Genomic DNA, 14,293 nt, shown 5'->3' on the forward strand with positions numbered 1-14,293 from the left:
TTTAGTACTAGGGACCTATCAGAACACATTGGGGAAAGAATTATTTGGTTACAAGTTTTTCCAGGTCGGGCAGTTCTGATGCTAAAATTCCCTTACTGTTATTAGTACAACTGAGGGATTGCTCGTAGTTGCGCCTTGAGAGCCTTGCATTTCATTTCTTATCTGCTTCTCTTTTTCTTGCTGTCCAACTACCTAACACCCTTTCATTGTCGGGTGCCTCTGTTCTTGGCTTGACATCCTATATTTCATAAAATCAATCAATATAATTGAAAATAATAAAATCAAAGATGAATTGTCTTGGGACTTGCATTTTAATGAAAGCTTCGTCTGATAGATCACTCGCTCTTATCTGCAAACTAGCGAACGAATCTTTTTATTGTTTTTTTTTCTTTTATCGAACAAAATTATGGCAAAGGCTTATGTCTTAGAAGAGGTGATGAAATTGGCCAGCGGCTAAATTCCCACAGGTAATTCAGGATAAGAATGAGTCATATGTTTGGCTCACTCTAAGAACCCAATTTTTGTTTTAGTTGTTCGAGTGACTTTTCTCTTGGCAATGTTTTTCACGTAATCCTTATCTCAAGAACATATTTCCCAAATGACGTGATCTTTCACAGCTGACAAAGGTCCTGTCCCAAAGAATTTCTGTGTCGTTTGAAAAGGGGTTCAGCGGATACGGCCTTGATAGCTGCCTTATAAAAACGGTTGAATACATTCGCGACTGCGTCATTAGAGCAAAACAAAGCACCTGAAGCAACATGCCATCGCAGCTGATTGTCATAACTTTAATCAGTTTTGTGGGAATTTTTCCTGCAGAAGGTAAGACAGAAGATCCACTGCCTTTTGTCCCTCTAAATATTGATATGGGTAACTAGATTTGAGATCAAAACTTTCTCGCTACCAAAGGATTCTTCATGATCATTTGCAAATGATAGCACATGAATGGTTAAAATAGACTACTAGTTCAGTTGTTTCAAGGGATTAACAACATGTTTTATTCTCGCTTATGTTCTTAGAGTGACCTCATCCTCCGTTATGTGCTGCTCGTTTCCTTCTCCATTTATTACTTTTTTCCGTTGCTCCTGACTTTAGGAGAGCACCAGATTGCGCGTCCTGTCATCCTCCGCAAAAGGAAGACAAACAGCCTAGGATTTTGTCACTGGCAGCTCAGTCCAGTTTAAATCATGTTCTTCTTGGACAGGGTCAAAGCTTGACATCAAAACGAAGCCAAAAATGGCTCATGGAGACACCAAAAATTTTTTTTTTTATTCTGTGTACTATATTAACACACGATAAAGCGAGATATAACAGTTATTGTAGTGATTCTTTGAATCCTATCCTAGCAACGAGTTGCTGATAATAAAAAAGCCGAGGATAAACAAAACAAGACACTAAATTTCAATGCTCACTTATGCGCTTATGGAATAGTCTGAGGGATCAGCTGACTGTCATTACTGCAAATCGTTTTACCATTCATGTTCATTCAGTGATTTAATGGTGTAGACATAAATTACTAATTTCCCGATTTCCTTGACAACTGTGGTGAAGCATCATGCTTCGAAATTATAATTATGAGTTAGTGGAGCTCACCCAATGAAAATTTAATCGTTTAAACTTCTTTATCTGAATGGGTTAGAATAGCGATGACAAATGGTGGAAAAGTTGCTTTTTCTCTGATTGCTTTTCCTGCTCAATTTTCTTTGCATGAATGATTCTAAGCTCAATGCAAGATTTCATCAGGTAGGGGCTTTTTGGGAGCAAGAACCTGGTGCTTAGAGGAAGGATTGACAATTCCAATAGTTTGTCTGCATTTTATTATTATTTTATTATTAGCAGAAGTAGTAATAGTAGTAGCAACAGTAGTAGTAGTTGTTGTAATTGAAATACATCTCATTTTACTTTACTGAATAATAGCATTATGAAGATTGACATCATGACTGACCAAATATGAAAAAATCTTGTTCTTATGAAATTCTGATTCTTACCTTATTCTTTATCATTAAGATGACATTACTTTTCGGCTCGAACGTCATTTACTGAAACAACTTCAGACAGCTTCTTAAATACGTCATTGTCATCACGACGACTTCTATGGCGCTCCCAGAGTTTCACAATGAGGCACTGCCGCTGTTATAGTATTCGACGTCTTTTTTTCAGTGAGTTAAGATTATGGTGTTTGCTGTGTGAGTCACTGTGCTGATTTTCTTGCCCACACGGCGTCAGGTGCGAGGTGCCCTTTGAAGATGTGGGCAACCGTTGCCTCTTCATCGATGTCCACACCGGGGGCACCTGGCAAGAGGTGGAGAATTTCTGCAAAGAGCAATTAAAAGGAAAGATGTTCAACTTGGATTCATTATCAATCTACTCCTACATTCTCGATTACCTCAAAGTGAAAGGTAACGTCTTTTATGGTTTCTTTGTAAGACTGCATGAATGATTCAGTGCACTTGCATCATTACTAATTAGCCTGTGATCTTGTAAACAGACTGCATCCCTGGTTTAGTGCAGCAAACGTCTTCAAGAATCTAAATAATACCGCTATTCTCATGCAGGTTTCCTTTTTTCTCATTTAAAATTCAAAACTTAACCAAGTTAGGATGAAAAATACTCCCTGCTTTGTTGAACTTAAGAAAAGGGTCTATCATCTGCTCAAGGTATACCTGTAAGGCCACCATTTCACACATATTCTCTGACATTGATAACCAATCCCTGGATTTTACGACGAGATTTTTTTTTTATCTGCAACTAACTTCGCCCAATTTCATCTTAAGGAGGTGGAACCCTCACTTCCTTCAAGGAATCTGTATTATTTTATGGGCTATGCACTGAATAGAATAAATATTAAATCTTAGTATAAAAGGTTAGGGTATTTAGTAGGTACCCTGATGTAGCCTCGCTTCTAGGAAAGTTTAGCGCTAACATCTGCGTATCTTTGTTCTGTTCCCATGAAGATGACACATGAATGAGGTCACTTTTGTCTTAGCCACATTGCCAGTCAACGCGTTTTATAAGTCGAGAGATTACTTTTTAATATGTAAAGATCTTAAAAATTAATGAGTTAAAATTCTTAATTATTCGTTGATGGATTAATAAGTCTGTAAATTTTCACATATATGTATTTCCCCAACACAAACCATATATGTATGTATATACTATATATATATATATATATATATATATATAATATATATATATGTGTATATATATAATATATATATATATATATATATAGAGAGAGAGAGAGAGAGAGAGAGAGAGAGAGAGAGAGAGACCTTTCGACCTCTCTTGGACTTAGTAAAGGACGAGAAGTCGAAAGTTCTCACAGCGGTATTCCATTGTTTCATTTTCCTTCGTGTATTTTGTCCCTACTTATATATTCATAACATTCCATATTTTCGTGATTCAGTTAATATATATATATATATATATTATATATATATATATATATATACATACACACACACACACACACACATATATATATATATATATATATACATATATATATATATATATATATATATATATATATATATATATATATATATGTATATATATAGCTGCACTTTGAACTACGTCAGTTTTTTTACCTCTTCCAATCACTGCATGAATATACGTGCTTCGTTTTTCAGGAAAGACTGAAAAGAAGTCAATTTTCCATAGTGCTCCCATTCTTTTTCATGTGGCAGAGACGAAAGCATTTTCTGAAGTATGTTTTCCCCTTCGACCGGTGTATGATGAATACTTTTGATGGAGAGGGAGAGATTTTTGAAAATACGTTTTAACTCTCTGATCGGTGTTCAATGAATAGTCCTATCTTTGATGGAGGGGAGGTTCCATTCGGCTTGCTTTCTTTCCTTTATCGGATTCCAGTGAATACCATTGACGGAGAGGGAGAGGGTTTCAATGATGCTTGCATTTTTACCCTAAAGAATACATTTGATTTGGAAGCATTTCATTCCCATCGGCCTAATCGCTAATTTCCTTTTTTTATAACAGTGAAGTTCATTGTTGCAAAACCCATAAATAAACATCATATTTGCATCTTCCACATTACTGGAACGGTCAGGTATTGTCTCCAATTTCTTGCTTACAAAATGAATAAGGAATCTGACGCTTGTAACCCTAACACGCTTTTGGCGGAAAAGCGAAGCTGTTTAGAGCAACAAGAGAAGTGATCAGCTCCATCCCCTCCCCCAACAGCCGATAAACGATGCCTTAAAGTGCAGTCTGTATATCATATACATATACATATGTATTACACTACATACATATACATACATACATATATACATATATATATATATATATATATATATATATATATATATATATATATATATATATATATATATATATATATAGATAAGAGAGAGAGAGAGAGAGAGAGAGAGAGAGAGAGAGAGAGAGAGAGAGAGAGAGAGAGAGGCCTCCTTACAGAATACAATAAGGAAACTTCCATTACCTTCACCTTCTTCAGGTCTATCAAAATACAGCTTCTGGACTGACGGGAGCGACCAGGTCATCGAAGGTCACTTCTTCCACACGAATACAGGCAACCCCGTGGAAATGGGAACGCCCTTCTGGGCCTACGATTGCACCTCCCAGCAGGAGTGCCAACAAGAGCCCCTCGGAGGAGAGCAAGAGAACTGCGTGGAATTGGGCGGGAATCGTTTCCATTACCTCAACGATGTTTCTTGCAACGCTTATAATTATGTCATTTGTCAGGATTATTAGATTCTCATGGATGACGATTCTTTACATTTTGTCTTGTTTTCTTATCGTAAATAAATTGACTTCTGTATCAGATGAAAATCATGACTTTTTTAGATTTTCCTCACAAACTCCTTTTGATCTGTTATCAGTTTTGCAAAGCGTTCCTGCTCACCATCAGACTTTTCCTGGGTTTCCACCAACCATATTTGACTAACTACCAGATGCACAGACGACTTGGGCACAAAATCACTTGTCTTCGGCAGGGACCCAAACCAGACATTTTGCACTGAAGAGGGTATATGTATGTATATAGGTGTATATACATCTATATATATATGTAAATATATATATATATATATATATATATATATATATATACACACATTTATATAAATGTATATGAGTGTGCGGGTGTGTATGTGCAACTATGATAACCGCAATGCCCTCTTAACTTCTCGATTTTCACACACATTTTGGATAATCTTGTCCAGTTTGCTCTTGTTACTACCTTACTATTAATATATATATATAAGAATATATATATATATATATATATATATATATACATATACATGTGTGTGGGATTGTGTAACTACAATAACCACTATGCTCTCTTAACTTCTCGATTTCTTTTTTGGATACGCTTGTCACTACAAAGCCTCGAGCTCCAACTTCAAAGAAATTTGAAGAGATTTTGATGTCCGGTAGCGGGAAACGAACCCACAATACCATAACCACGACGAGGTCACCGGGCAAAAGGAACCCCGTGGCCGACACCCTGTCAAGGATTGAAATCAACTCTGTCCATCTGTGGATCGACTACGAAAATCTGGCACAGGGACAGGCCGCTGATCCTGAAGTGCCATCCTACTCCATGGCCCTTGCCATGCTGAGGTGGAAAGACATCCCTGTAGGTCCATCCGGCTTAACATTCCTCTGCGACACCAGCACCGGCCGTCCTCGCCCTTTGATACCAGCTTCATGAAGAAGACAAGTCTTTGATGTCATCCATGGGCTGTCTCACACATCAGGACAAACAACGATGTGGCTGATAGAAAAATTCGTGTGGCATGGAATCAGGAAAGACATTCAGGAGTGGGCCAAGAGGTGCGTGCCCTGCCAGACAAGCAAAGTCAGCCGGCACAAAATCAGGCATGGGGGATTTCCCGCAACCCAGGCAACGCTTTGGACACATACACGTCGATGTCATGGGACCTCTGCCACGATCAGGGGACGCCAGGTACCTCTTGACGATCATCGACCGATTCCCCGAGATGGCCCGAGGCGACTCCAGTGATGGAGACCGCTACTAGTGCCTGTGCAGAGGCCCTTCTATTGAGCTGGATCAGTCACTATGGTGCGCCAGGCGACATCACCACAGGCCCTGCTTTCCTGTCCGACCTGCGGGCCTCCTTGGCTTACCTAATGGGAACAACGCTCCACCGAACCACCGCATACAACCCAGCAGCTAACAGTATGTGGAAATGACCCACTGCTCACTAAAGGCCACCCTGATGGCGTCCTGCACTGGCGATAGTTGGAAGTCGCAGTTAACCTGCTGAGTCTATGTACCACACGTACATGTTATGCGGCAATGCAGCGGCGATTTCACGCACACGCAAGATGTGAACCCAATAAAATGTATAAGTTAACTGCTGTCTGCTCTACCACAACGCAGTAACTGTGTTGGCAAAACGCATAATGTGAAAGGGCCTTACATGTGCATAGTACCACCAGGCTTCTGCGTCGAGGCAGGTGGGATGCGGTCCCGCGGTGGCCAATGAACCATCATGTTCAATGGACGTCTTCCCATCTTGCGTATCGTATGCACTTCGCGGCGTGCTGAACTACTCTCCGGTGCCCAGAGAAATCCCGGGATTAGGCATAATAAAATAAATATACCCTAAGAAATTCATTATCTTCTGGCACTTGTTGAACTTTATACTACATATTATGCATTTTTATTCAACTGAAGATTATTATTATTATTATTACTATTATTATTATTATTATTATTATTATTATTATTATTATTATTATTATTATTATTATTATTATTATATTACCACTGAGCTGATATACTGGTATTTTATCATGTTTAAAACTAAGTTTGAACAGAGATTGATATAAATCATATGATTTTAACCTAAGTAAATTCCTCTGTAGTACTGCTCTCTCTCTCTCTCTCTCTCTCTGTCATAATTTTACCGGATCCAGCAAGAACATATTTTGCAAATTAGATAAAAATTATCTGGGCTAATATGGTCGGGATCCCGGGAAAGATACACTAGTCGATACATCTTGTTATGAAACGTGAAATCGGTATAGAGCTTATATCTTTAGTGGAGACGAAACCAGTGTTGTAGGATAAAAGTCTCGAAGACTACAAAACTTGTGTTTTGCCCATGAAGATACAATTAATACCCTTTTATGCATTTACGCTTTGTAATATATATTTGTATAGGAATTATTATTTCAATTGCATTACATTAAGTAATTGGCATATTAATTTTCTTTTCTGAGGGAGTCAAGTGTGTTGATCCTATCCAGTGCTATGAACAATTAATGAGGACATGAACCTCCATAAAAAGGCTCCAGTGAATAAGAAAGATATCTAAACCTCAAATAAAGCTGGGAAAAAATTTGCTGCTGAAATTTACGGTTTCCGAAGAAGAATGTTAAAAAGTATGATGAGGAGAGAGAAAATGGCGAGGATAAAAGTCTTTTAAAGTAATATAACTTTGCAAAACTTTTATATATATATATATATATATATATATATATATATATATATATATATATATGCTGCTACTTTCGTAACGCATATTTCATCGCTTCATAAATAGGATGTCTAAAAATGTATGTTCAGATTTCACATAACATAATGTAAAAGAATATTGCATAGAATGTGAAAAGAGAGAGATTAACTTTGTCCATTCCAAGCTAGAAATTGTATCCATAATACATCAACACCTCAGATAAGAGGAACTCGAAGCCTCCGTTTTGTTTTCATAACATGTCAATCTTACTCGCTCGAGTCTGTTTCAGAGGCGTACTTCTTTGTCGAGATGCCACTTGAAGATTTCACCCTGTTCCTATGGTATTGCATCATCTTTTCGTAAGATCATTCTAGAACCTCCTGTTTAAGCATACGTCATCTTTGGGAAATGATGTCACATAGTTTTGCTTTCTTTGTAAATCATTATTCCTTTCATATTAAAATACTTTTATCATCTTAAATCATGTAGTAATAAATGTTATTTACGATTGTAATTTCAGTTTCTCTTTAGATACTGTTTTGAAAGAGAATTTTTATGATACTATCTGAACTACGTGTCCAAAACGATTTGAGCCCGTCAGTTTCTTGAAGTTCGCCCATACAAGGAAGAGAGAGAGACAGAGAGAGAGAGCACTCATTACAGATTTTGAATCCCTGGCGAACAGAGGTCATCTTCCTCTCTCTCTCTCTCTCTCTCTCTCTCCCGCGCCATATATGATTTTACATTAACGTAATGTAAAGATTTAATACTTCCTGAATGGTCGGTCACTCGTAAATCTTAGATTTCGCATTTCTTAGAGTTATTTGGTATGATTTATTGCTTATTGTGGAATCTGAACAAACATTGTACAAGTGTGCAACGACGCCTTTTCTTTTTTGAAATATTGTGAATTGTGTTGTGAAATTTTGGAGCTAGCTGCTATTGGCACTAAGATAATGTGTTATTAGGTTTATTAGTTGCAACTAATAGTTACAGTTGTTTGGTGAAAATTTATATTTTTACACATTGCAAATTTTTATGTTTTGTGTTTGTTTCATTTGAAGTGATTTTTTTGTGCATTTATCCATGTTTCTTACTGAAGTGATTTTTTGTGCATTTGTCAATTTTTTCTTATTGAAGTGTGTTTTTTATATATTCTGTGTGATTAATGTTTTTTGCAATTTTGGTATTTTCCACATTTTTCCGTTTTTCATTTACATTCACAATTTAATTAACTTAATTGTTTTCAATAATTAATTGTTGCACATTTAATTGAATTTAACACGTGAATTAATTTGCATTTACTTAGAATTCTTTTCAAGTTTTATTGTTGTTTAACAATTGTGAATTAATTTCCAAATTTTAATTATTACTAACACTTTTCAATTTCGATTAATTAATCAATTTTCTTGAATTTTGCGATAAATTAATTTTGATTTAATTTTACTTAATTAATTCAAGAATTAATTAAACTTTGTTTTGTTTTCAAGTAACAGTAAATTTCCCTGATATTGTGAATTTCACTTATAAACTTTGAGTTTAATAATAAATTTTTGTATTTAAAATTTTTATAAGTGTTTTCTTTTTCACCAGTAATAAGTATAATTTTGTAGAGGTAGAAACATAAAGTGGTAATTGAGCTGTTTTCCTTCAATTTACTTAAAGTGAGTTAAAACCAGGAAGGTATTTGGACTTTTGAAATTAGGGAAATGCTTAGACTTTTAAAGTCTAAGTGCTTCTTATACGAGAATTTAATTAATTTAATTACATATAAGATTACCTCACACCTGTTTTGATGAACTTAGTCTGATTTTCCACAATACTGGTAAGTTGTTTAAGGGATCACTATTGCCTTTAGAGTATTCAGTCGTATTTTACCTGTGATGAAGGTTCTGGTGTCTGGCTGTTGTGAGGTAACAATTAATGATTGGTAAGTGTAGTAACCAGATACGTGGCACTTCGTCACAATACATATATATATATATATATATATATATATATATATATATATATATATATATATATATGTATATATATATATATATATATATATATATATATATATATATATATATATATATATGGGGATACAATCCACAATGATGTAAAATCCTCTTGTAGTTTAAAATATATATCTCTTGTACAGGATTAAAGCTTTCGACCATCCACTGTGGTCTTGTTCACTAAAATGTGATATGTCACCTCAAGGAACTAACGAGTAAGAGCACAAACACTTAAAAAAAAAAAAAAAAAAAAAACGGTTAGGTAACAAGCTAGTTTATATTATGAATGATCAGGCGGTTGAGCCCTCGTTCTTTCCTGAATTCGTATTGATCTTCGTGGGGGAATGTTTCTATTGTTAACTGCTTGTTCTCTGCTGGTTGGGTGGTTTGTTGGAGAAATGACCTGATTGGAGTAAACAGGAGAGGAGGCAGCATCGTTATTGGCACATATATTTCTAAAGTTTGAAATTTTCCCTTTCCTACATGTCTCTTCACAAATAGCTGTATTTTCTGAAATACCAGTATTTCCTGTAAAGGTCTCGTTTAATGAAATTAGCGCCCCTTCTACTACTCGTCTCAAAGTCCTGTCGTTACATGCAAAAAACACCTTTGTACCTTTAAAATTATTGCGTGTTTTTCTCCCATGTATGTTGCGCAATTGCACTGTACGAACTTCCCCTTCTGCAAGCAGCAATGTGTTCTTCCCTTCTCTTATCAATGGAACGTCCGCTTTCTCCCACGTAACATTCATTGCAATCACTGCAAGGTATTGCATATACTCCTACATTCTCTCTATTACCCGGGTTATTTTTAATGAGTTTCTTCTTGATTGTACTGTTGTACTGAAAAACTATGTTGAAGCCAATCTTTTTTCCTTTAAGCTGCCTAGAAAATTTATTAAGTTCTCTATTATAAGGAAGAGCAAGAGATGCCTTAAAATCTACCTTTTCAGTTATATCATGAGGGGCGTAAAACATCGATCTAGCTTTAGATAGAGACTGTAGTATAAAAAAACTTTGGGTAACACAGTTTAGCAAAACTATCTACCAAGAAATTTATTTCGGCGTCAATGAACTGGGGATCACATATTCGGTATGCTCGAAAAAACAAAATGGTTAGAACGTTGTGCTTTACTTTGGGTTCACGATATGAAAAGTAATGAATATAAGTGTTTGTGTGGGTGTTCTTCCTATACACGCTGAATTTAAAGTCACTACTCACTGTGTCTCTATGAACTACCATATCTAGAAAGGGAAGCCTATTTTCCATTTCCTTTTCCACTGTAAATTTAATAGAGGGCAAAAAACCATTAAGCAACTCTAAAAACCTATGAAAGGCTTCCTCACCGTGTCTATAAACAATAAAAACATCATCTACATACCTAACCCAAATTTCAGGCTTGATGTCTTCCGGTAGTGTGTCAACGTAAACCTTTTCGAAGAATTCCATACATAAGTTAGCCAATATAGGGGAGAGAGGCGAGCCCATCGAGACCCCGGATTTTTGTTGATAGAACGAACCATTAAACTCAAAAATTGTAGATTCAACGCAAATGTTAATCAAATGACAAAATTTATCTATGTGCATAGGTGGCTTGAAAATATTATCTGAGGATGATTTCTTCAAGTTGTCGAGCACGAAACTCAGTGGTACATTCGTGAATAAAGAAACTATATCTAGACTGTACATAGTACCTATGTAATTCTTTTCCTTAATTTGATCCATAAAATCCATACTGTGCTTAATGTGAGATTTCGAAATTGTTCCTATTAATTTCCCCAAAATATCCGCTAACCATAATGACAGATCCGACTGAGGATTGTTGCAGCTAGCGACAATGGGCCTTAAAGGACACCCCTCCTTGTGAATCTTGGGAGTTCCGTAAAAGTAACTAAAAGACGGCAGTTTTCTCGCTAGCTTACTCAGGACTATATTTTGGTTTCTTTTTCCACACCACTGCTAACTACGGCTTTTATTTTCTTGTTAAATTCAGACTGCAAATCGCTAATGCAAGGGGGTTTTGTTACTTTTAGGTATGTGTTGCTATCGTTTAAGAGCCTGTGTGCCTTGATCAGGTAATCGTTCTTATTCATATCCACTACACAGCCTCCTTTGTCTGCTTTTAAAATTTTAATACTTGAATTCTTCTTCAATCTATCTAATGCCAAGTTGAAACGTCGTGGTAAATGATCTGCCTTCTTCTCAAAACTATGAAGCAACATGCCTTTAATAAAATCTACGTTTACTCCTGAATGCAGAGAACAAGCAGTTGACAATAGAAACATTCCCCCACGAAGATCAAGACGAATTCAGGAAAGAACGAGGGCTCAACCGCCTGATCATTCATAATATAAACTAGCTTGTTACCTAACCGTTTTTTTTTTTCAAGTGTTTGTGCTCTTACTCGTTAGTTCCTTGAGGTGACATATCACATTTTAGTGAACAAGACCACAGTGGATGGTCGAAAGCTTTAATCCTGTACAAGAGATATATATTTTAAACTACAAGAGGATTTTACTTCATTGTGGATTGTATCTCTTTTACTTAGAGGTACGACATAGTACCTGGCTTCTGCATATATATATATATAATATATATATATATATATATATATATAGATATATATATATATATGTATATGTATAACTGTATATGTATATGTATATGTTGTATAGTATAGTATATGTATTATGTATATGTATATGTATATGTATATATGTATATGTATATGGAGATTGTATATGTATATGTATAGTATATGATATGTATATGTATTTGTATATGATATGTATATGTATATACACACACATATATATATATATATATATATATATATATATATATATATATATATATATATATATATATATATATATACACATATGTCTGTGTGCGTGTATGTATGTATACATTCTACGAATGTTAACCTGCTTGACCCACATGATTCCCTAATAGAAATGAAAATTAAAACCCCCATTACTCACTATGATGGAGCTAAAATATTAATCCCTTATAAACATATATTGCAAAGCGTAAATGCATAAAGAGGGAATAATTGTATAGTTTATGATAATTTCTTCCCTTTGTTGTAAAATCCCTTTTAAGATAAAATTATACTTATTCAACTTATACTTTACTTTGATGTAAGGTTGTAAAAGATCGGTCGTTCAAAATAGGAAAAGTTTCTGTTCTTTTCCGCACTTGTGCCTTGTTTTCTTTTTCGTGTTTTGTTTCAGCCCCCTCAATGTAAGAGCTTAATTATCTTATATTATTCACCTTCTTTGTCTCCTTTCCTCCACGCTGGCGGTTACCTGGATTAGAGCCCTAGGCTCAGGATGCGGCAACTGTTGGTTTGTAGTTTACACATCTGTAGGTAAGGGCTTGATTTATAATTGAAAATTGTGACCATGCGCAAGAGGAGCACCAGAAATCGTTGACAGCATGATGATGGGTAGGGTTAAGAGAACATTGTCAATGGCTATCCTTTAGTGTATTTAGTCAACGATTTCTTTATGGATACCGTCACTTAAATGGATAGGTATAATTTAAAAACTGCCCTTAAGTCGGGGCTTGAAGAGTGTTAAGAATCCTCAGATTTGTGAATACTATTGCAAAAGAATGAGAAAGGAGAGAAAGGAATGAAGTAATATGCACATCTGTTCAGGCCGAGCGGATGGAATTGGTAGGGAAAAGAGCTTAATCTTTGCCCCAAAGCAGATTGTTTGAGCGCAGTGAGCAGTAGACTACTATTAGTGAAATTTATTTAATACTAGAACAGCGTGAGGATTATAGTTTGCTACAGACAAGTGTATAAATTCCATCCACTCCCCGCCCTGCCCCACTCATACCCTCCCAAATTAAAAGGTGTATTTTATATATACCATAAGTACTAGTTTTGGTGATAAGAACGCAAGTTTAGTAGAAGAATAAAGGTATGGAAGATTATATGGGTTGCAATCTCTTAATTTTGTGCTGTTAATAATTTGGTACCCGCAGGTACTACTTTCAAACAGAAGGTCATTCATAACTACACTTGGGCATCTCAATATGATTGCTGTAGATACTGGATAAAATACATAGTATTGATCGAGAGAGGAAAAGAACACTGACAAATGATAATGGATGACAGAGGAGCAGATGTAGGCAGTGATCATCAGGCATTGCCATGGTAAAGTTGAAATTAAAAGCACCCAACTAAAATGTTGACGACGAAGCCTCTTGAAGGCAAACATCACGAGTCTTTCGCTACTGAGTGATGAAATAGATTTGCAGGTCTAGAAACCATATCTGAGGAAGAGCAGGCAATCAGTGATTAACAGGTTCAGCTTCAAGACTGTGTATCAGTCTGCTGGACAAGAAATACTGGGATATAGGATACCAAGACGGAAACTTTGGGTATCGGATGAAACCTAGGATCTGGTAGGAAATAAACAAAAACAAAAGGTGTTTGTAGACAAGTTTCAGAGAAGAGGTAAAGAACAGTAAGTAGAGCGTTCTTAGTGCTAAAGTCTAGACGATGAAGTTAAACAAAGATCAAGAAGAGATAAGAAAGAATATCTGGACAAATGAGCTGATTATCTTGACAAAACTATCTATTCGAAAGCGACACTGATGTAGGGGTAACTCACAGAGAATTATTCATGGAATATTCAAGGGTCAAAAGTAAGAGGAGATAACGTGCCAAAAGAAGGAATGGGTCGATAATAACATTAAAACATTATTTTTGATGGTTATAATTGTTTCAAAGAAGGAATTCACAGTTCTGAAGAGGAAGCAGTAAGGCCCCTTTCACACTATACTTATTGTTGCTGCAGA

General features: G+C 35.8%; 1 protein-coding gene across 2 annotated transcripts; it reads left to right on the forward strand.

Annotated features, from left to right (window-relative positions):
• Positions 1-678: 678 nt before the first annotated feature.
• On the forward strand, positions 679-4,818 carry LOC135216756 (uncharacterized). 2 transcript variants are annotated; one of them, XM_064252231.1, is made up of 3 exons: positions 679-819; positions 2,158-2,396; positions 4,481-4,818. In XM_064252231.1, the coding sequence occupies exons 2-3, from the start codon at positions 2,336-2,338 to the stop codon at positions 4,735-4,737; spliced, it is 318 nt and encodes a 105-aa protein (XP_064108301.1). In that variant the 5' UTR covers positions 679-819; positions 2,158-2,335; the 3' UTR covers positions 4,738-4,818. The 2 variants fall into 2 exon arrangements, with proteins under 2 accessions (XP_064108301.1, XP_064108303.1); XM_064252233.1 differs by having other exon boundaries at positions 719-819; positions 2,224-2,396.
• The last annotated feature ends 9,475 nt before the right edge of the window (positions 4,819-14,293 follow it).

The sequence above is a fragment of the Macrobrachium nipponense genome, chromosome 6 (assembly GCF_015104395.2).
Source record: "Macrobrachium nipponense isolate FS-2020 chromosome 6, ASM1510439v2, whole genome shotgun sequence".
Taxonomy (NCBI): Eukaryota; Metazoa; Arthropoda; class Malacostraca; order Decapoda; family Palaemonidae; genus Macrobrachium; species Macrobrachium nipponense.